Raw genomic sequence first — 21,088 nt, forward strand, 5'->3', positions numbered from 1 at the left:
AGGGGGTGAACCCAGATCCATTATGCAGATTTAAATGATAAATACTGTTCTATTAATAAAATAACACTTTCAAAGATTGATCATGCCTTGATTGGAGTTATGCTTTCTTAAAGTGCTGAGCACTATTGGTTTTTCTTCGTCCGCTAGAAAAGTTGCCTGTTTCATTTACTCTTAGATTATCAAGATAAAAACACTTAATTATTCAGTCAAGCCAATCCGAAACGACGCCAATGCATTCCCTGATTGTTGTTTGCCTAAAATACTTCCTCTAACAAATGAAAACGAAAGAGACCCATTTGACTAGGGAGGGTAATACAATCGCTGGAATGGTGAGTGAACATTACAAGCTGAAGTTTTCACACCAAAACCCGAAAAAAAATGATTATCAAGCACCAGTCCGCAACAATCACTCCACCCTTTCGGCCGAAATTCGCCCGTTTTGAAACCAGAATATCGAATACGGCTGACCCTACGCGCTGAATATCGTGTAGATTCGACATTGGAAAATGTTAATAGGGGGGCGCGGACGAGACTTCCAGTTGAACTGCGAACAGCGTGCACGAGTGCTGCGAGCATCACTTACTAGCCCGGGGAAGGCCGTTCCCAGTTTCTCTGTCCCTGGGAAGGTAACCGCTTAGGGGCAATAACCCATCACCCTGAGTGGTCTTACCAAGCAGGTCCCCCTTGCGCGTCCGTGTTGACCATACCCCGGGCTTAGATAACCGTTCAGCTACACCGCTTGAGAACTTCGAGTCATTTGAACACAGCCCAGCGAGAGAGCAACGTCTAGCACAGCTGAAGCCGTGGAAACTTATTACAGCCTGACGCTACCCCTTAAACCCACTATACCACTTGTATCCGTTCGCTGTTTTAGGTTGTTCTCTACGGAAGCCCGAGACACGGCCATGATTTTTCTAGTTTTTTATGCACCGTTATCTCGACTGACGATATGAACCACAAGTTCTGCTTTATCTCGAGAAAACACTAATTAACATTCATAATGGTGTTCGTCTTGATTTCAACCTACAAGAGCTGTCACATCACGGCTTCCAGTCCCAAGTAAACCAACTAACACGTAAAGTCAACGTAACTTAAGACTACCCGGTAGTCTACAGCTACCGGCAAGCCGTTCAGTTCAGCACTCTTGTACCAAAGTTTCTGTTTTCAGAGATACGCAACGAATTAATTACTTCTCTTATCTCCGACACTACACACAAGATCGTCTATCCCCCCTCGTCTGATACACCGAATTAACTTAATGAATGTCTGTTCGCTCTTGACCTCACTCAACACTTAATACGCTGCCACGAGTTTACTCTGTTGCCAATAAAATGTAATTAAAATCTGAATTACACTAACATTGTATTGGCTGTCAAGTCTGGATGGAAGAGCTAGACAACGTTATATTACAGCATGCTCCACCCAATCTCCTTGTGGCCGCTTAGTGCATTACAGCATTTGTGGTGCCCTTCACCACAATTGTGCCCTCATATACTGTAAACGTGCTTCCCAACCCCAGTGACAGGCTGGCCATAAAGTACCTAGTAAGGAGGCCATAATATTGACTCATGGCTGAAGTTTACCCAGTTCTCCAGCTCTCAAACCCAAGGTTCGGCAACAAATTGGCATCTCAAAACTGCATCAGATCTGTCGCTTTAAACATACTGAATATCTCTAAAACTTTTCCTTCCCCGCGGGGGCACTGCGCGCTGACCCACCAAAACCTCTCGCCACAAAAACTGTTTCTTTACGTCTGCAAGCGTCATTAACAAGGCCCGGAACCCCCACTGAGACTCTTAAACCTACCCTGTATATATGCATTACATTAATGCACTCCCGTATTCTGTAGTTTTCTTATCTTTATTTGTATTTTAAAAGTACTCTATTTTTTTGTGTGATTGTGTATTTTATGCACCACTGCACCAAGACAAATTCCTTGTATGTGTAAAAACCTACCTGGCAATAAATCTGATTCTGATCTGAAGTAACATTTTTCATATTGTCAACATAAATCTTATGGGTAAACTGGGAAGCTTTAATATAGGATACTTAATTATAAGGCTTTCAATGTATTTATCTCCTATGATTTTTTATTTTATTCTTAAAAATACAGATTTTTGTAATATATAAAACATTATTTACACCACAACATACACCAGCATACATATTCCAGTATTACATTCCAGTATATACATAAAGTTGGTAAATGTGTACTCTTTTCAGTCCTGTCACATTTTGAATGTGCTGAATCATCTGACAAATCAAAAACCTCTCAATCTGTAAAAGCCTCAAAATAATGTGACAACAATTAATCAGGAAATATGCACATATGCAAACTGCTGGCCTAATATGTTACCATAATAAAAAAAACAGCCAGACTGAAATGGTAATCTGTCTTCTTGTCTGAGTCTTGTTAATTTACAACAACATAAAGCGGGTGACCCCCCCCCCTCGAAGCTCCCGTAGGCGTTGGCAGTGTCGCAGCATGTTCAAAATCCCCTGGAATCGTTTGTCCACCTTCATCTGAGTAAATTCACGAATGTCATCCTCCACCACAAAATACTGACCTGAAAAACATTTCAACACAACAGTGAGACCAGTGTACTGTCAGTCACAAATATTGGCTGATTTTGACAAGAAGTCGCAAACCTTGTTCTTATGTTATTTAGCTTTTAAAAAGGTCTATGCGCTGTTCTACAATTTGATTTTCTTGCTGTGGAAAACAAAGAAGTATAACCAATTTTCACAAAAAGATGTTTCCCATTTTCAAACTGTAATGTTGTGGAGCACAATAGCAAGAGGATGAAGTGGGGCTCACAAGCACTAGGAGCAGCCTCTTTGCAAGCTGGCCAATCAAAAGAAAGTGGGCTTTAATGGATTACATATTGTTAACGTAGGCCACCTGAGCAGTGTGTCCATTAACAATCGACATTTTCACATCATTTAATTTACAATGCCATATAGTAAACGTAAATATGAAGAGTAGTAACCAGAAAGCACATGTGGTTTGTTTACCCAAGAAAGAGAAGGAGAGAAAGAGCTAGAGCGCAGTCATCTGGTGCCCTTTATCCGGTTCGCTTCCGGAAATTCTCTCACAAGTGAATTCGTGTTAAAAACAAGATAACTACAGGGCTGTTACTTTGAAAAAGAAGTTTAAACTGTAGTGAAATATGTGGATATACCTACGCGCTGCTCGCCTTGTCAAGTGTCGCTGCAGATGCAGCTGAGACTGCGATTCACAAGCGCAGTGTGACCGCTCTAATCTGTTAACATGTGCGCCATGTCTTAGACTAAGAATATAGAGCTGATGATATATATTACAGTATGATAACAAATATGGTAATAAGTAAGTACACTGCTGTATTCATGTATGCGATCAGATCAAAATGTCTCATCAGAATTCTTTGATGATAAAACTCTGGTTACAGTATTGATCAGACAATGTATATTGCAAGGTGTCATCAAACTGTCAGTACCTTTTGTATCTTTGGTCTCCTGGTCCTTAAAGCGCTGGTGCAGCTTGCGTGTATGATTGTTGAGAGTTTTCACCGACTGATGGAGGATCTTGTACTTGGCTATTACAGCTATGTTAATACTTTGCACCGCAGCATTAAGTTGATCGTATGATATACGTCCTTTCATGTACCTGAGTGAAACACAACGTTCAGCTTTACAAAACAACATAAAGCTTAAAAAAGGACACATATACACCCACACTCAATGAGTTAATGAAATCAAATGTCCAATGTTTACTTATCGTACTTACTCATGCCCTAGATATTGATTTGAAGAGTTCACTTGCAAAAAAAACAGATAAATGCCTTTCTAAATAAATACACCAACACAAGTTTGATTGATATTCCCTGGAGTGCACAAGAAAACATCAATTATCTAGAAGTGCTTATTCTTTGCAGGGTCACAGGCAAGTAGAGCCTATTTTTAAAGTATGACAGATAGGACACCTCAGACAGGACCCTCATCTCCTTGACGTTCTACTACTCCTGTAGTTTGGAATCGATAGTACTTCCACACATCCAGTGTAAAAGTTTATTAGATACAGTGGGAAAGCAGAGCCTTCAGTCATGGTGACAGGCTTAGAATTTTGGAATGACTGGAAAGATGTGGGTTCCCCCTTGTGGCAATTAAAAGTAAATGAGGAAATTAATATGAGACTAACCAAAACTGTAGGCCATTTTTTCATGCACAAGGATTTGATTAAGGAACAAAACCTAGAAACGTTGGTTGTGTATTTCTTAGACTGCTGTATTGTCCAACTGGAGTTGATAGTATAATAGTTGTAGGCTATAATGTATACTTTTAATTAAATCGTAATTATATCATTAATATTATTATACTATTATATTAACATTATACTTTTTATTTAATTATAAAGGGCAGCTGTGGCTCTGGAGGTAGAGCGGGTTGTCCACTAATCAGAAGGTTCAATCCCCAGCTCCAGTGTAAATGTGTGTGAACGGGTTGCTTAGCTGCTGATGAGCAGTATGGATGTGAGCCATTAGTCCCTGCACTGATGCTACTACTGCTGTCCCACTGTAGAAGTTGTAGTAATACATTTCATCACTGTGGTCTGCTTGGGATTCTAGCAGCCAATTTCATTCTCTACCCATCTAACCTTAAAACAAATCTGTTAGAGGTGGCACTATTCAGTGGAAAGAAGATAGTGGAACTGGTGTTGAAGTGATGCACTGAGGTTCCCCTCCTCTCTAAAGCCAACCGGACGAGGCAGGGTCTGATCAAGGTTTCTGCCTCTTAAAGGGAACTTTTTCCTTGCCATTGTCACTATGTGCTTGCTCATGATGGGAATTGTTTGGTCTCTCTGAATTTTATAAGGAGTACGGTCTAGAGCTGCTCTATATGAAAAGGATCACTTCTGCTATGATTTTGCACTGTACAAAGAAAATGGAATTGAATTGTAATGTTAGTCAGTATTAGCCTGACCTACCAGAGACAATTTACTTTGACAACTCAGACATCTCATTGCCCATGACTCTGTCCTTGAAGATCTAAACACTACTATTGTTGCTGCAGTATTACAGCATGACCCAAAACCATCATGAACAAATATGCATCGCATCATATCATATCATGCTGGATATTTGTGAGGGATAATACTTACTGAGGGATGTTCTCAAACTCTGGCATCGTGATAAACTCCATCTCTCTGACAAAGCTCTTGTTGTTCTTTTTGACAGTTTCCAGCTGTGCTGGCTGTATGTCTGCTGCCTCATTCTGGTTCATTACAGGTTCACTTCCACTGAGAGATGAGAGAACATTAAACATGAGAAATCCATCATTCAGAGCTGAAAGTTGTTTTCTATTAGCATGCTATTGCTATTGTAGTTTTTGCAGGTTTCAACAAGTTAAATTTAAGACCCTTTAAGACCATAATGAATGCAATTCACCGACTTTTTTTACATCCATACTGGCAAAAAAGTACATAAGATATTAAGGAAAATCAAGTCCCAGGATTACATAATCAGTCAGTGACCAAAAAAAATAAAATAAAATGGTGCACGACCGCGTGCGACGACTGGCCAAAGCCGGCGACACGCACAGCGAGATCTCATCATGGACGTCACTTGTCGCGGACAGGTCAACACGCGTATACCGAGGCCTTACCGTCAGCTACAGCTATTGGCCAGTGGCTACGGAAGCCGTTCGTGCAGCGTATTAGTTTGAAGTCAAGACGAAACACATTGAATTAGAATTTTATCTCGTGAGAAACAAACTTCGGTACAAGAGCTGATTACATACACGGCGCCGTAGCCATCTGCTGTAGCTGTAGACTACCGGTTAGCTAAGTTACAACTTTACGTAGTTGTTTACTTGACTGGAAGCGTTGGGCAGGCCATTGTAGTTAAATCAAACGAAACATTATTAATTAATTAGTATATCAGAAAAAAAACTTTTGTCTATACGAAGATAACAAATTAAAATCGTGTATCACAAGATAACGAGCATAAAAAAAAAGAACCACAAGGCGTTCTCGGCTCTCCGTAAAGAACAACCTAAAACACACAATACATGTTTAAAGGGGGTAGCTTGCTAATAATTTTCACCGGAACTTTAGCTGGCTCACATTGCAGTTTCTCTCCTGCTGTGTTCAATGACTCAATTCATCAAGCTGTAGCTAACGTTAGCTAAGCCTATGTCAACACGAGCGAAGCGAACTGCTTGTAAACCAATCAGGTAATGGTATTCCCCTAACGTTACCTTCCCAGAGAAAGAAACTGATGATGCAAGGCCCTTCGCGCTAATATCTCCATGCACTCGCACCTGTTCGCAGTTCACTGAATCTCTCCCCCCCTTTAAACATTTTCTCATCGAATCTACACGATTCACGTAGGTCACCTATTCTGGTTTCAAAACGGCGAATTTCGCCGAAAGGTGAGTGATTTTCATGTCTGATTAATCTTGTTTTCGGTTTTGTGTGAAAACTTCAGCTTGTAATGGTTCACTCACATTTCACATTTTATACCTCCCTATCAAATGGATCTCTTTCTTTTCATTCTGTTAGAGGAAGTATTTTAGCAAACAACATCAGGAATGCATTGGCTCGTCGGATTGCTTGACTGAATAATTAAGTGTTTTATCTTGATAATCTAAATAATAAACAGCAACTTTCTAGCCTACAAAATAACAAATAGTGCTCAGCACTTTAAGAAAGCATAACTCCATCAAGGATGATCATCTAAATGTGTTATTTTATTAATAGAACATATTTATCATTTAAATCTGCATATGGATCTGGTTCAGTATCAGCATCAACAATGACAGAAGGCTCTATTTCAGAGAAAACTGCAAAAACATGCATAAATGGCCTTATTATGCAATGCAAAGCAATTTGTTTTCTTGGGGTTTGGATGAATTTGTCCCTGTCCTCTTTGAGAGTTTGATCTATGTTGATACCAATTGCTGCTGTGGGCCTGTAGAGCTCACTGAGACATGATATGTGATATTTAGCTACACAAATAACCTTGACAATAAAAATAAAAAACCTTGACATCCACCTGGCCTGGACTGGTACCAAATATCTGTCACTTTGTCCTCAGCTCAGCCTAACTTTCTGCCATATTTCACTGAAAACTGTTGAAGCTGTTTGGAGACATTAAACAGCCAGAACCAAACACATACAGTAAGCCCTTTGATAGTGACGATAGTATGATCATATGAATAATAAAACATTAGGAGCAATAGGGCAAATGGTTTTGCCAGCAGCCTGCATTCATTAACAAGAGTGCTGCTTATTAGTGATTGGTAAAGGACTGTGTGCTCGTGGCTGTTTGTATTCAAAGCCGAGGGATTCAATTTACTGCTATACATTTAAAATGCTCCTTGGGGCATCTTTTGCAAGCTGGTCTCATTTGTGGAGAGCGCTAATGGTAACCAAAAGAGCTGAGGAGAGAAAAAACAAAGAGACTGATTCCTCTCTACATTATTCTTCCATTCATCCTCACCGTTCCATCCTCCAACATGAGCTGCAGGGAGGCGTCGCCATTTTTGTAGTCCTTCGTCAGCTCAGCAGACTTCCACACCTCCTCTGCATCGGGGATCCACACCCGAGCACACTGAGAGACGAGGAAACAGGAGGGAAAGTTGGATTAAGACATGTCATAGCACCAAGAGCCAGGGGTGATGTCATTTCACATGACCATCCACAACCTTTTTCAGGACTTTAATGCCTTCTTTAAACGGGGATGACATGCTGACAGCATTAGAAATAAACCATAGAAAAATAATGTTTTTCCAAAATACCACACTTCTAAACTCATCAGAAAAAGTATTCTAGTGAAATAACCCAGCTTGATTCGTTTTTTTACTCCACTTCGGTTCAACTCAGACTCTTTTAAGAGAGGGGGATTGCAGTTCACTGGAGAGTTTACTTCCTTTCTACTGATAGTTAAAACCGGATTACCTTAGAGAAAACACTGGACTCTTGTGATTTTACAGTCATAAGCACATGGTTCGTAATGGTCGGTAAAACTGTGGGAACAAACTGTTGAACAAATAGTAGCTCATAACAAGTGAAGAATGCAGTTGTGATCAGAAGTTAAAATTCACACACACACACACACACACACACACAGTTCACTATAAAACAGTTCCAGGCCTTACAGACTTGTGACTGGAGGTAATCAGCTGATCACAGACATGTGGTGAAAAACAGTGATGAACACTGGCAGTCACATGGCTGAGGAATCTAGCTCAAAAACGTAGACGCATGTACACACACACACGCGCTTTAGTTCGAATGGTTGGCCGGACGACTGCGCAGTGGTTACGAGATTGAGAGAACCTCGCTGTGAACTTTAAAAACCCAGACAGATGGGGGCCTGCAGTGTGTGAATGTGTGCGCAGAAATAAGTCAGTGGTCAAACAACACTGAGGTTGTTTTTCTTACATTTGACATTACGTAAGAAGGAAGATGAGAGGAAATTACATTAAGAGGTTTAACAGAACGGTTTCTGGTGGGGTTGGTTTTATCTGCTTCACCTGACACATATGTGAGTTAGTTTTGTGACATAGAAATGAATGAGCTGTGAAAATATACAGATGATACAGATATAAAGACGCCTCATCCCTTTGTCTTTGTTAAAGCATCGTTCAGGACACACAAAGACTAAAAATAAACGCACAGTCACGCACGTACCTCCACAAATCAAATCACTGCGGGATTTACACTAAAACCTTACCGTGTTATAATCTCAACACAAATGAGGATTTTCACTTTGCTGATACTCATTTATTTCAAATACAAGCGAATACTGAACACACACACACAGTGAGCCACTAACCATGGAACATCTGAATGACACTTTCTTGATGAGGACTTGGGCAACTGAAGCACATGACGATGAGCGGCGAGAATCTTTCTGACAACAATTTCATGGCTTTGTTATATAAACAGCTGATTTCAGAGAGGCCGGAGAGAAGGAGCTCATTGTGGAAGGGCACAACGGGAGAGGAACTGGTTAATGTGATCTGCTGCTTCACTACCGATCATCTGAATCATGACATCATGGTCACACACGCCCTCCCTCCCTCCCTCCCTCCGTCCGCCTGTCTCTCACTAGTTAAGAAGAGAAGAATGGAGAGAGAACCCTGAAATCAAAGAGAAAGTGTAACTTCCTGCCGATACTCCAATATCTCTAACTCGAGTGCCATCAACAAACTATCTGTCCTCTGTGAACACAGAACTGCACTGGATGTGTTTGGAAGTGTTTTTAGTTAAAGAACACCATCAAACCCCCAGGTTGTCCCAGTTTGTTTTTCTTTCTCTAATCCCTTTCTCTCTCCACCCCTGCAGGAGCACCAAACTGTGTGAGCAGTGCGGTCAGACAGACAGTGTACGGTGTGGTTTAGGTTGACAATTGAGTGACAGGTCAAAGCAAATCTGTGCAAGTCAGAGGATACAGTTAATAAAAAACACAACCAAAATCAGAAAAGAAACAAAAAGATGAAGGGAAAAGGGAACTATACAGGGAAAACTTCAATAATAATGCTGAACATGTTAGTGGTCTGTTGAACTGTATAATGGCTGGCACATACGCTGATATGAATGTGTCTGTGATAAGCAAATATCAGCTGATAAATGGGCTGGTGTCGGCTCTACTGTGTACAGTAGAAAGATATCACAAGTGCTGCGTTGCTCTTGAACTGTATGCGTGAGGTCAAAGAAAAAAAAGAAAAGCATGAAGTGAGACAGACAGACAAAGAGAGAGAGAGACAGAGTATGTCTGTGTTGAATTAAAATCACAAGCTAAATCACAAACGACAGGTCACAACCTCACAGGCCAAGATATCTGAGGTCAAACATCCCTGTCTTACCCTTAATAAGAGACATATTTTTTCTTCAATTAAAGATGTAATAAATAAAAACAACAAACATTTTGAATTCAAGACAATTTCTGTAATAAGTGGTTTCATTTGCTAATAAAGAATCTGCAATAAAAACATTAACGTTGACATGTTATTGGTACAATCAGCCGGTCCTGCATCTTGGGGAGGGGCAGTGTTTTCTTTGACAGCTATGTTTTTGATATTGTGTTTTCATTACTTTGCCTTAGTTAATATTAGGTAGCACTATGTCATGTTTTCTGGATACTGTAGTTTTTTTAAATGGTTATGTCTACCCCTGTTCAGTCCTCTTCAGTTAGTGCTTGAGTTTAGTTCAGTTATGTTGACCTATTTTATGGGCCCAGATGAATTTGTTCCTTTTTTTGCCTTTTGTAAATAAAAAAAGAAAAACGCTTACGTAACAAAAACAGGAAAACTGTGTGCTAAAGGGTTCAATTTACAAATACAGGCACATCTAGCTTCTGTCTATCCCTCTTTCCATTCCACCATTTTGTTAGTTGATTCACCTTTTTGGTCCCTACAGGAGACCGTCCCATCAGCCAGCCTCCTAGCAACCAAGAGAGAGAAAGAGGCAGAGAGACATACGGGAGAGAGGGAGGAGAGGAGGAGGAGCAGGAGGAGGAGGACAAAGGCTAAAAATAGCAACAGCGAGTTTTGAGCAGCATCACACCTCAGAGAGACTTTGCTGCGCTACTGAGCACACTTCCTGATCCTCGTGCACACACACACACACACACACACACACACACACACACACCAACACACACACATTTGTTCACATAATCCTGAATGGGTTAACGCTGAAATATGCTGCTAGTCTGGACATTTCTTTTCTTTCTCTCTCTACGGGGGTTGGTAGCTTAGTATGGGACGAAAAGACAGACAGACAGCAATATAATACAGCTGCAGGGGCTATGAATCATATTTATAGACCAACAAACTCCCCTGGGTTCAGAAAACAGAGCAGAGGTGAAGGATGAAAGTCAACCACACACACACACACACATGTTTCAAGGTCATATCCCTCCACAATGAAACACAAGCTGGAAAAGAGGAACATCTGAAAGCGGGAGAGACAAATGTGATGAGTCAGAGCGCAGCCTCTCTGTCTGTCTTACAGAGGGATGGACGGTGGCCAGGCTGGTGTGTTATGGGCGGCAGGCGAAGAGGAGACGGGTGACGAAAAAAAAAAAGGAGTAAAGACGTCAGAGCTGTGACATCCGAAATCACATGACGAGAGTGTCTCTGCACTGAGCTCGCTCCACATATGCCGCATGCATGAGTGTACACAGACGCCGCCTATGAACTCTGGGTCTGTTTCCTTTTGTTTTTCTTTACCCCGGGACTCTGGGTGTGGTCACACTGATGTGAGGGTCACATGTGTCCTGAGGAGATAAATGTTTATTTCATTTAAATGTGCAAAAAGCAAGAAGGGTTTAGATAGATGAAGATAGCAATAAAAGAAAAAAAAATAGAGAATACCAGTTGTATAATGTTTAATAGATCTGGATTACGACATGGAGAGCTTGCATAAAAACAATGCAACACCTCCTACGACTCCTGCTGCCAGTCAGTAAGAAGAATGGTGACGTATTCAATGTATTCAGTGTGATCCTGCCCTCAGCACACGTTTCATTGCTTTTCTTCTACTCCAGTAAAGGCAGTGCAGACCCAGTCGAGTGACTTCTGATTTGGTTATTACACTAGATTAAAGCACTACTACAGTATTTAGTATTGGACCTCCATATGGCTGAAGGATTCACAAGAGACTGATTAAACACAGATTGAAGCAGCAGTGACCGAGATATCGTGACCTTTATTCTTTGGGTCAAACCTACACGGTCAAGCCTCTTCAGTCTTTTGTAAGACGCTCCCTGTCTGTTAAATGCTCATGCCTTTCAAACTCCACTGTTAATAACCCTTTATAACACAGGCTTTCTGTTATAAATGTATAGTGTCTGAGCCCACGCTGAGATAACCCTCATGACATCATTATGACACCATCAGGGTAATTTTTTCTCTAACTTTCTCTAACTCCACTGTTTTCATAGTAAACTGCAGTTGTAAAATAGATGGAGTGTCCCTTTCATGTGAACAGGTCACAAGGATCACTGTCATTAAAACTGGTCTTTCTCACCATTGTTATTTATGGTAATCACCCGTGCTGACTCTAAGAAAATAAGTATATCACTGCCTGTCGTCATCATCACAACAACATATTTTAATTCAAATACTTTGTATCATTGTTTGTATCGAAACCCTGAAACGAGCCAACACTTTCCCTCACAGTGGCTGTCAGGAGGTCAGTTCACAGCTCCTGAAGGTACAAGGCTGGCCTGATGCTAATCCTGGTTTAACTGAGACAAAGGATCAGGACCTGATTAGGGTAACTCCGGGTTTAACAGTGGCTAATCTTATTGCAGTCAACTACACCAAGATTCATTACATTCTCATATGGCACCAGGTTACCACTACAGCAACTACTGCTATTGTGACCACAGAGGCTTATATACTGTGTCCATTCCTGTCCTGAACCACAGGCAGATTCACTGAACATGGAATAATGTAAGCATCCGAAAGCTGACATTAAGGCAGGAGACAAACAATAAGCATGGATGTTACATTAATTAAATACTTATGAGATTAAACAGAATCTTAAACTGCGTAACAAAAGATCAAAGATGGTGGTAATCTCTTAATATGAAGAAAGGTGAACAGACATGCTGTTGGAAGTATATTTCAGCTGTGAATCTAAACCTCCCTTTGATCTGGATTTTACTGCAAGCCCTCTGCAAGGACATTAGAGGAAGACTGAGATTTGGAGATCAGGGGCACTGTGAGAGTGTACCTGCAGCTTATATGTGCACAAACTGCATGTGTGTGTGTGTGTTGGGGGTGTTGGGCTGTACCCACGAGGCGGGGCATCCATGAGAAGTGTTTACAAATCTGCACAAAGTCAACAGCAGATTACAGATTCACCTTGGCAGTACTGAGCTCTCCTGGCCTGCAGTGCCTCCTCTGAACCCGCTCGGGGCTTTCTCCTGCTTACACGCTGTCGGAGCCTAATTGAATGCTTATCAGACCACTTACATGGAAATCAAATATAAAAGGGAATTGCTATTTGCATTGGGACTATTGTTGTTATTTTTGCATTAAGTCTAAAATATGATTTATTATCAGTTATTTATGATGTTTATGATCTCACACGCTTTATTGGATAATGGCCATTATCGCCATTATGCAATAAAGCGTGAGAAAATAATCTTTACTGCCTATGTAAAGAGCTGAAAACCTGCCAACTATACTTTTAGGTAGTACAGTTAACTAAAAGGAAGACTAAAAGAGTGTCCCATGGCCTCCCTTCAATACGGAGGCTGTGTCTGAATGGGATAATAACTACATGGTAACCCTGTTGGTTTAGTCAGATATTGATCAGTTAGATATTACAACTACAGCAATAAACTCAGGTCAAAAACGTCTCATCCTCAGCTCTGTTGTGGAGAAGTATCTTGTCCAATGAGTAATCTCATTCCTTTAATTTTATACAACAGAGTGCAATAGATTAAAACGTTAACATTTTACAGTTAAGTCTGGCTGCGATAACTCTCTAGACGGCTGCAGCAGTGCGCAAAAAGTCTTTTGCTCACATATTCTTAGTAAAGCCGTTAATGGAGTCCCAGACTGCAGAGGCCTCGTCACATGATGCCACTCATGTGAGAATCTGCTGTTTTTCTGCTCAGCTGGGCAGACGCAGCATGACGCCAAGATACAGAGACCTGAGTGCTGGTGGAGAGTTTGGTTGGACACAAACCCTGCTAGTCCCACTACACCCAATGGTGTTCCCTAACGTGCCAATGTCCAGTGACTGCCAGGGATCAGAGTCGCTTGCTAAGAAGCTATGACGCTGCCTGGCACCTAATCACATTAGTGTAATCAGTGCTGACTCTTGGAGTGGTGTAGTTCACTTCTGTATGTTAAGTCAGGGCAGGAGAATCAGTGCACAGCTGTGCTTTAGTCTTATGATGGTACCAGACAATAGGCCTGAGTGTGTCTATCAATAAGGAAAAGATCGCAAACCATCAAATGGAAAATAAGCCGTGCTAAGCTAACAGCTCTTCAGAGACAATGTTTCCGTGGTAGTCTAAAAATGTCCTTCCATTGATGCTACATACAACAGTCCACAGCAAACAGCTGGCCTGTGGGAAATGATTTACATGAAGAACTATAGGACAATAACATGCTGCTACATTAGCATTCAATAAGAGAACATCTAGCCAACTAGCTTGTGTTCTAGCCTGCAAAGCCAGACAGGCAGCCCGTATCTACAAATAGGACAAACTACAAACTACTTCCACTGATTTAATTTTGACCACCTGAAACAACCATATTGCTGTTATTCAGATTCAAAAACTCAGCTCAGGCTAAAATCTGATTTGTTGCTAATCTGGAGTCATTACTGCCCTGCTGATTCAAGTGACATAACTTTTTTTCTACAGAAGAAGGGTGTGCCAGGACTGGGGCTCCATGTTGCATGTTGAAGAGGTAATATACCAAATTCAAGACCAGGAACTTACAGATGACTTATCAAAGAACCACATTTAGCTAAAAAATTCGAAATTCGAAATTAGATTCTCCTTCTACAGAGCAAATTATTTAATTTGATTTAAAATCCATCCATCCTTTAACAATAAGATCTTTCAGGCTACATATCTACTTAATCAATGAATGGAAGCATGGGATGAGAACTGAAAGCTTAAAAGAAGCAAAAACTTACTTGGACAAACATATACTCCAACTCCCGGTTCATCTTCTAATCGTCTCTTTACCAAGTCTCTAGCTCATGCTGTGACTCTGCTGGCTTTCTGGATGCCTCCAGCCACTCGCGCTACAAGACCAGACACTAGCTGATCGAGCGCTGAGCTCCAGAACTCTCTGCTGGATGAAACCTTCTCATTGTGTCTGCAGACACAAGCGGCGTTCACCACCGTTGCCTAAAGTTCCCTGCCCTGTGACAGATGACTGGCCATCCCGGCTGTCTATCAAACTTCCCGGCTTCCTTTCTCAATCACATGAGCTGGGAGGCAGACAGACTCTCAAGAAAACAAGACTTTCCCACAAGCCACTGACATGGCTCCAAAAAACAACCGTCTGACAGATGCACAGACACGCAGTAAACCTGAATCTTGTTCCTACATGCTGGACTGAAAGTATCCTCTTGTTTTAGAGGAGCGCTTTTTATGAACACCTAAACGCTGATCAAAATGTTGGTTACTAAACCAAATATTGGATTGTATTTGGGTTGTGTGACAATGATATTTAATTTACTTTGCGATACCAGTTGAAAATTGAATCAATGTTGATATAAGATGCTAAAGGTTTGTTCGGCAAATCATCACAAGAGAACATTTCTACACTGTCACGCTTAACATAATAATCAGAATCACCATTTTGACCCATAAACAGCCCTCCTCTGTGCGCCTGCCCGGTGTGTTCGTCTGTGCTGGACAGGACTGCAGTGACTACATGCCAGAGCATATACAACATGACTATGCAATTACTTTAACCAGGTTATCTCAGTAATCGAATGCACATGCTCTTAATTAGAGCTGGGGAGAAAAAAATAAACCACTGACATTAGATAACGTAACACTGGGCACCGGATGCAGTTGAGACACCTACGGCGCAGAACGAATGATTGTTCTGTTCCACGGCGTATTTATATCAACTAAACTACTGTGAAATATATATGTATAAGTAATGTTCACCACCGTAGTTTAACGTGTTGGCACGGTAACAGCTGCTTATTTGCACTAAACACAAAGCACAGCTAAGGCTCATGGGAATGTCTTTAGTTTTGCAGTCGTAATAAACCAAAATGCTGTAGAAATGTCATTTTTGACTGGGAGATGGCGCTAGAGGAGAAGTCAGGGGATCACCAAAGTTATTGCACTTCATCCTGATGGTAACATGCATGTCTGCTACAAATTCCATGATAATCCATCCGATACTTGTTATATATTTCAGTTTGCAGCCAAGTGGTGGATCAACCAACTGACCGACTGACCGACATTGCTATCCATGGAGCCATGCAGCTGGATGAAAATTAGGGAGGGGGATACATTTAATTAAAATAACTGTATACTAAATCACAGAAAACCACTGCACTGCTCTGTTGGTTGAAACAGACAAGCATGCTGTGCTTTGGAAAACCGCCAAACAAGTGATGCAACAATAGGTGCTTTCCTTCCCATCAGCTGTTCATGACAGCGCTCCTGCCCTGTGGCCGTATGTGCAACATGAAGCTTTTTAGTGTCCTGTACCACATGCAGGCAGGACAAAGATTGTACAATCACACAATCACTGCAACAATATATACAAACACTTTATCTCTGCTGCTGATACACTGGCACCAACCCCATGGACTCGATGCGGAGTCAAAGGCGTCTTTCCTTTGCTAACAGCCTTTTAAGTGTGTAACAGCTGTCTGGCGGTTTGACATATGAATGATGGCACATGTGCACCAGTGGCATGTATGTGTGTACGAGAGTTAAAGAGGCAAAGGTTCTATGCAGTTTGTCACCAAGGTCTGTAGAGTGATGTGAACCTGAAGGCACCACAACATACAGTATATGTGCATGAATGAGACCTGTATTCTGAAAAACTGTATGTTTTCCTCGTCAGTTACCCAAAAATCTTAATGTAATGAAACATAATCACATACTTTTAAAGGGCCTGTTTTGTATTACCGTCATTATTATTAAAGAATAAGAAAGGAATCATTACAGTAATTTATCGTGACATAACGTGGCGAGCATAGTTCATTCGTGCCTCACTATCAGCTCCTCCTGAGAACCATTGCCTTTGAGAAATGGAGGCAACATATACCTGTCTCTGTCTCTTCTACACAGTAGTATTCTTCAGTTAAGGTTCATGAATCGATGCTGAGTCTAGAAAGTCTAAAAATAAATAATATGCACTTGTTCTCTTGGTACAATAAAACACACCTTCAAATGAAGTTATGTATTTCTGAAACTGTCTCTCTTCCATCACTACTTTAAGTTACACAGCACTGTTTCATTCATATTCAACCTCTGACTTGTTTTGATCCTGATCTTATTTACTTACTTTATTTGGCTCAAGTGAATGGAACAGTAAAATCTAATAAAAAAAATGTTGGATTATTGTTTACAACTGCAGATTCTTCCTTCTCCTCCGACAAACAAAATCTACATTCACCTCTGTGTCACCTCTCTTTACACTGGCGGTCAGGTCAGACACGAGCCAAACGTAGATTGGGGCTGAATTTGAAGCTGTGTGTGTATTTGTGTGTGTATTTGTGCGTGTTAACCAAGCAGCTCAGACCCACTCAATAAGCTTCTATAAGGCTGACTCATACACACAAAGGGCAGAGTGTTTTCCACCCCTCTGTTGGAAAAGTAAATCACAGAGAGGGGTCTGACATCAGAAGCTGACTTCTAAAACAGACTGTACCATTCAAAGTAGAAACTAACTTTGGGTTTCCCTGCCACACTCACACGTACATCCAAAGTTTCCCCTATTCCTTTGCAAAAACCATTGAACACCCAACAAGATTCTTAAGGAATAAGATTGATGGCTGGCGACGAGCCAAACCCTGCTGGCAGTGGAAACAGATTTAGCAGCCTCAGCCAAAATCTCCTCGCATGTTGTTTGATGGCTGGTTGTAATTTCACACCCAGGTGCTACTTAAGCAAAGCCAACACATACAAAGAGATCACAAGCATGCAGCAACCCCTTTAGTTCCTAAATCTATAATGCAACTGAGATTGCAATTAACCACTATTTTCTTTTTAGATTAATCTGACATCACACTGCATGGCAGGCCAGCATGCTTTATGTGGTTCAAAGCCATTTTCATTCACTTAAAGCCACCATCACTATTAGAAAAGACACATTTTCCATAATAAAGATTGAAGCTGTTTGTTGGTAAAATATCCTGGAAAGTTAAAGGCGTTTCACAGGATGCAGAATGTGTGACAAGGACATTTAATTAGGGGAATAAAGCACAGCCAACCTGCTAGCACCCAGCTATAAACACAAATATACACTTCTTTTACCTCTGTGTACAGCTCTGATACGTTTCGTTTTCAATCAATTAATTGCTTGGTTTATAAGATGTCAGAAAATACTAAAAGAAAAGCTGGAACCAGTGACCTTTTTGATTGAATTGAATCGATAAATTGTTGCTGGTCAATTTTCATCACTCAAATAATCAAACAATTGTTTGAGCAACACTCGATTGGTGCCTTTTTGTTTGCCTCTCTCCTTTAAGATCAGAGGTCAGGGTCAGACACAGGACAGTAGACCAGGAGTCAGATAGGACTTTTTACCAGAGTCTCCATTTGCTGACACAGGGTTCAAATCTGTGTCATCTGCTTCAAAGACACGGTCTTTCTCTCTCTAAGCACTTATGATAACAGAGGCTGGGGGGGAAAACAACAACAACTTCCATCAACATGTCAGATCCAATTGAAATAAAAGTGTCTGAAATGACAAATCCATTGAATTCCAATAGCAATCGTCATCAGCTGGTTTTTTCATGTGTCCCCTCCACCACAACCTTATTCAAGCTGAACACACCAGCTTTGAAAGCAGGGGGATGGGTGACTCATCTCCTTCAACCTCTCTCCCTCCCTCCCTCCCTCCCTCACACACACACACACACACACACCACTTTCTTAGTTTCACATTTACAATTACAGAAATACAGCAGCAGCACTTATGACCTTGTGAGTGTTGTGTGTAACAGGCCTCGCAGGCAGCAGCAGTGTCATATTCTCTTCAGCGAGCATTAGAAAGCTCCACTGAGGCTTCAGGGCCTCTGCTGGTCTAAACCTGGATGCTAAAGGATGCTAAAGGATGCTAAAGTGTCCGGATGCGGCGCTCGTCGCAGCATCTCAGCGGTACCCAACCTGCGGTTCTCGGTTCTCACAGCCCAGAGAACCGGGTCACAAGCCCCCCACACACTCTCTAACGTCAAAATAAAACAGTAACAGGAGGGCAGGTTGATGCACAGGTTGGAGCTGACGCCAAATGTTATGTTTTAAGATCGTAAGAGCCTCCATGATGGCTGGCACCGCCTTTGCATCACCCCAGCCCCCTAGCCTCCAGAGCGGGATGGGGATAAATATGAAGGCCCGGGGGATGGACATGTTGTTTTAGGTGTACAAACAAGGTGACAAACGATAATATATATATATATATTAATAAAGGTAATTTTGTATTGTGGTAGGTGAAGGAGAAAGGACGACTCTGCCGCATCTGTTGTCTTTCTGTGAGCTGCACCCATTTCAGCGCTACCATCTATATTTAAACACCCAAACACATCCCTCCGCGGGTCACAGCAGCTGCTTTTATGTGCTTTCACCATCATTTTCATTCATTTTAAACCAAAACCGAAAAAAAAACAACACACACACATTTTCCCCCTACAGCGGAAATCAAGCTGTCAGCATGTTAACAGAGACAACGTCCAGAAACAGGTGAAGACATTTGTTTTAGCATGGACCTGCGAGTAGGACGTTTAATTATCTGAATGCTAGCAGCTAGCTCCATACATAGAAATATACACTTGTTTTACCTTTGTGTACAGCTCCGACGCTGCCATGACGGTCACTCGCTATGTCCTTTCTCCAATCTGGGCTAAAACTCCGGCAGGTCTCCGCGCTGCCTGAGACTCGGTGAGTGTTTTCATGTAGCGGAGGAACAAATCCTTTGTTGCTGCGGAGGCTCAAGGGGAAGATGTGTCTTTTATCGCCATGATAACCTGAAAAGCTTGAGGCTGCTGCTGCTGCTGCTGCTGCTGGGGTTTCGGCGTCCCACTTTGCATTCTGGGTATGATGGATGAAATGATTCAGCCAAACGGAGAGGGCTGCTGCTGCGTGGGAAACTGCGCCCCCCGATGGTCGAGAGGTGGAAATACACCAACAACAAAAAACATGATAGTTACATTTTTCTGAGGTGGAAAAGAAAACACTTTATATATTGATGCCTTGGTTCAAATTTGGCACATTGTATAGAATTGGACAACAAATAAACCATTACATTTTTATTTAAAAAGATACGGTGATGTTACTTTATAAGACAATCTCATAGGGAGTGAAATAACTGTTTCAATTCATTGTTTGTATATTGTTGTTATACATTTGTCACTGTTGCTGACAAGTCCTTTAGTTTATTTTCTTATTTTTATTTTAAAATATATTTTAATTATACTTATCTTCACTAATATTTATGGAAAAAATGTATGTATACTTGTTGGAAAGTTGATATAAAAGACACTAGTTGTTTTTTGTCTATATTTTGTTTTTCCTTTAGCAACATGGCTTCGATATATAAACCACATAATATAAATTGTAAATTAGTTTTATGTAGTGCTCTTTCATGGCTCTCTGAAGAATATAGCTGCCAACTTAGATCCATAAATAAAATGAATTGTCATTGAGCACATAGAATCGTCATTGTCAATACATTTTTGTTATTTCCATTTCAGTAAGAATATAATAACATCTTAATAATAGTAACATGTTTTTGTCCATTTTAGAATTGTATTTTATATGTGTACATGCAGAGTTAGCAGTATATGTCAAGAAAGCTGTGCACTCAATGTATTATATGTGTATGATGTTTCCCTGACACACTGTTTAAAAAAAGAAAATTGAAAAAAACTTTCACTCAAAAAAAGTAAAAACAGGCAATAATCGGTGTAAAAAAACGTGGCTAAGTAAAAACTGACTGGGTATAATGCAACTACTCTGGTCCTGCAAAAGGATTGTAAAGCTTATGATGTTACATTTTTGTTAAAGAGGTATTCTTTGCCATTTTATTTGGTTGGTACAAATATTGAGGTTTATCCATAAAGTATAAAAATAAATTTAAAAGTACACTATTTTTACAGGGTAACCAATTGTGGTGCTGGATTGCCTCTGAGTGAGTGAGATTTTTCTTTCTGTACTTTCTTTCAGAAGTACATTACAAACTGGGGAATTTACCACAAAATGGAATAAAAAAATGAATACCTTTGCTTTATTGTCTGTATGAGAAAGTTTGTCCTCAACCAAGCTTCCAAAACATGGCAAAATGAACGGGCACTGTTTTCCTCATCCAAGTTGATTTTGTAAGCCCATTAATATTTAAATAATGTTTTGTGGTCAAATGTATGCATTGCTTA

At 40.8% G+C, this 21,088-nt stretch overlaps 1 protein-coding gene across 11 annotated transcripts in view; it reads right to left on the reverse strand.

The window, feature by feature from the left end:
- The window catches only part of myo5aa (myosin VAa), a 54,088-nt gene extending 34,332 nt beyond the window's left edge, over positions 1-19,756 (reverse strand). For all 11 annotated transcript variants that reach the window (XM_035682411.1, XM_035682404.1, XM_035682410.1 and 8 more), the window contains exons 1-2: positions 19,499-19,756; positions 7,479-7,589 (exon numbers count right to left, since the gene is read on the reverse strand). In XM_035682411.1, the coding sequence (XP_035538304.1) occupies positions 7,479-7,589; positions 19,499-19,525 (138 nt within the window). In that variant the 5' untranslated portion in view covers positions 19,526-19,756. The remainder of the gene's footprint in view (positions 1-7,478; positions 7,590-19,498) is intronic.
- Between the last annotated feature and the right edge of the window lie 1,332 nt (positions 19,757-21,088).

Source organism: Morone saxatilis, unplaced genomic scaffold (assembly GCF_004916995.1).
Source record: "Morone saxatilis isolate NCDOM2014 unplaced genomic scaffold, NCSU_SB_2.0 Contig11, whole genome shotgun sequence".
Taxonomy (NCBI): Eukaryota; Metazoa; Chordata; class Actinopteri; family Moronidae; genus Morone; species Morone saxatilis.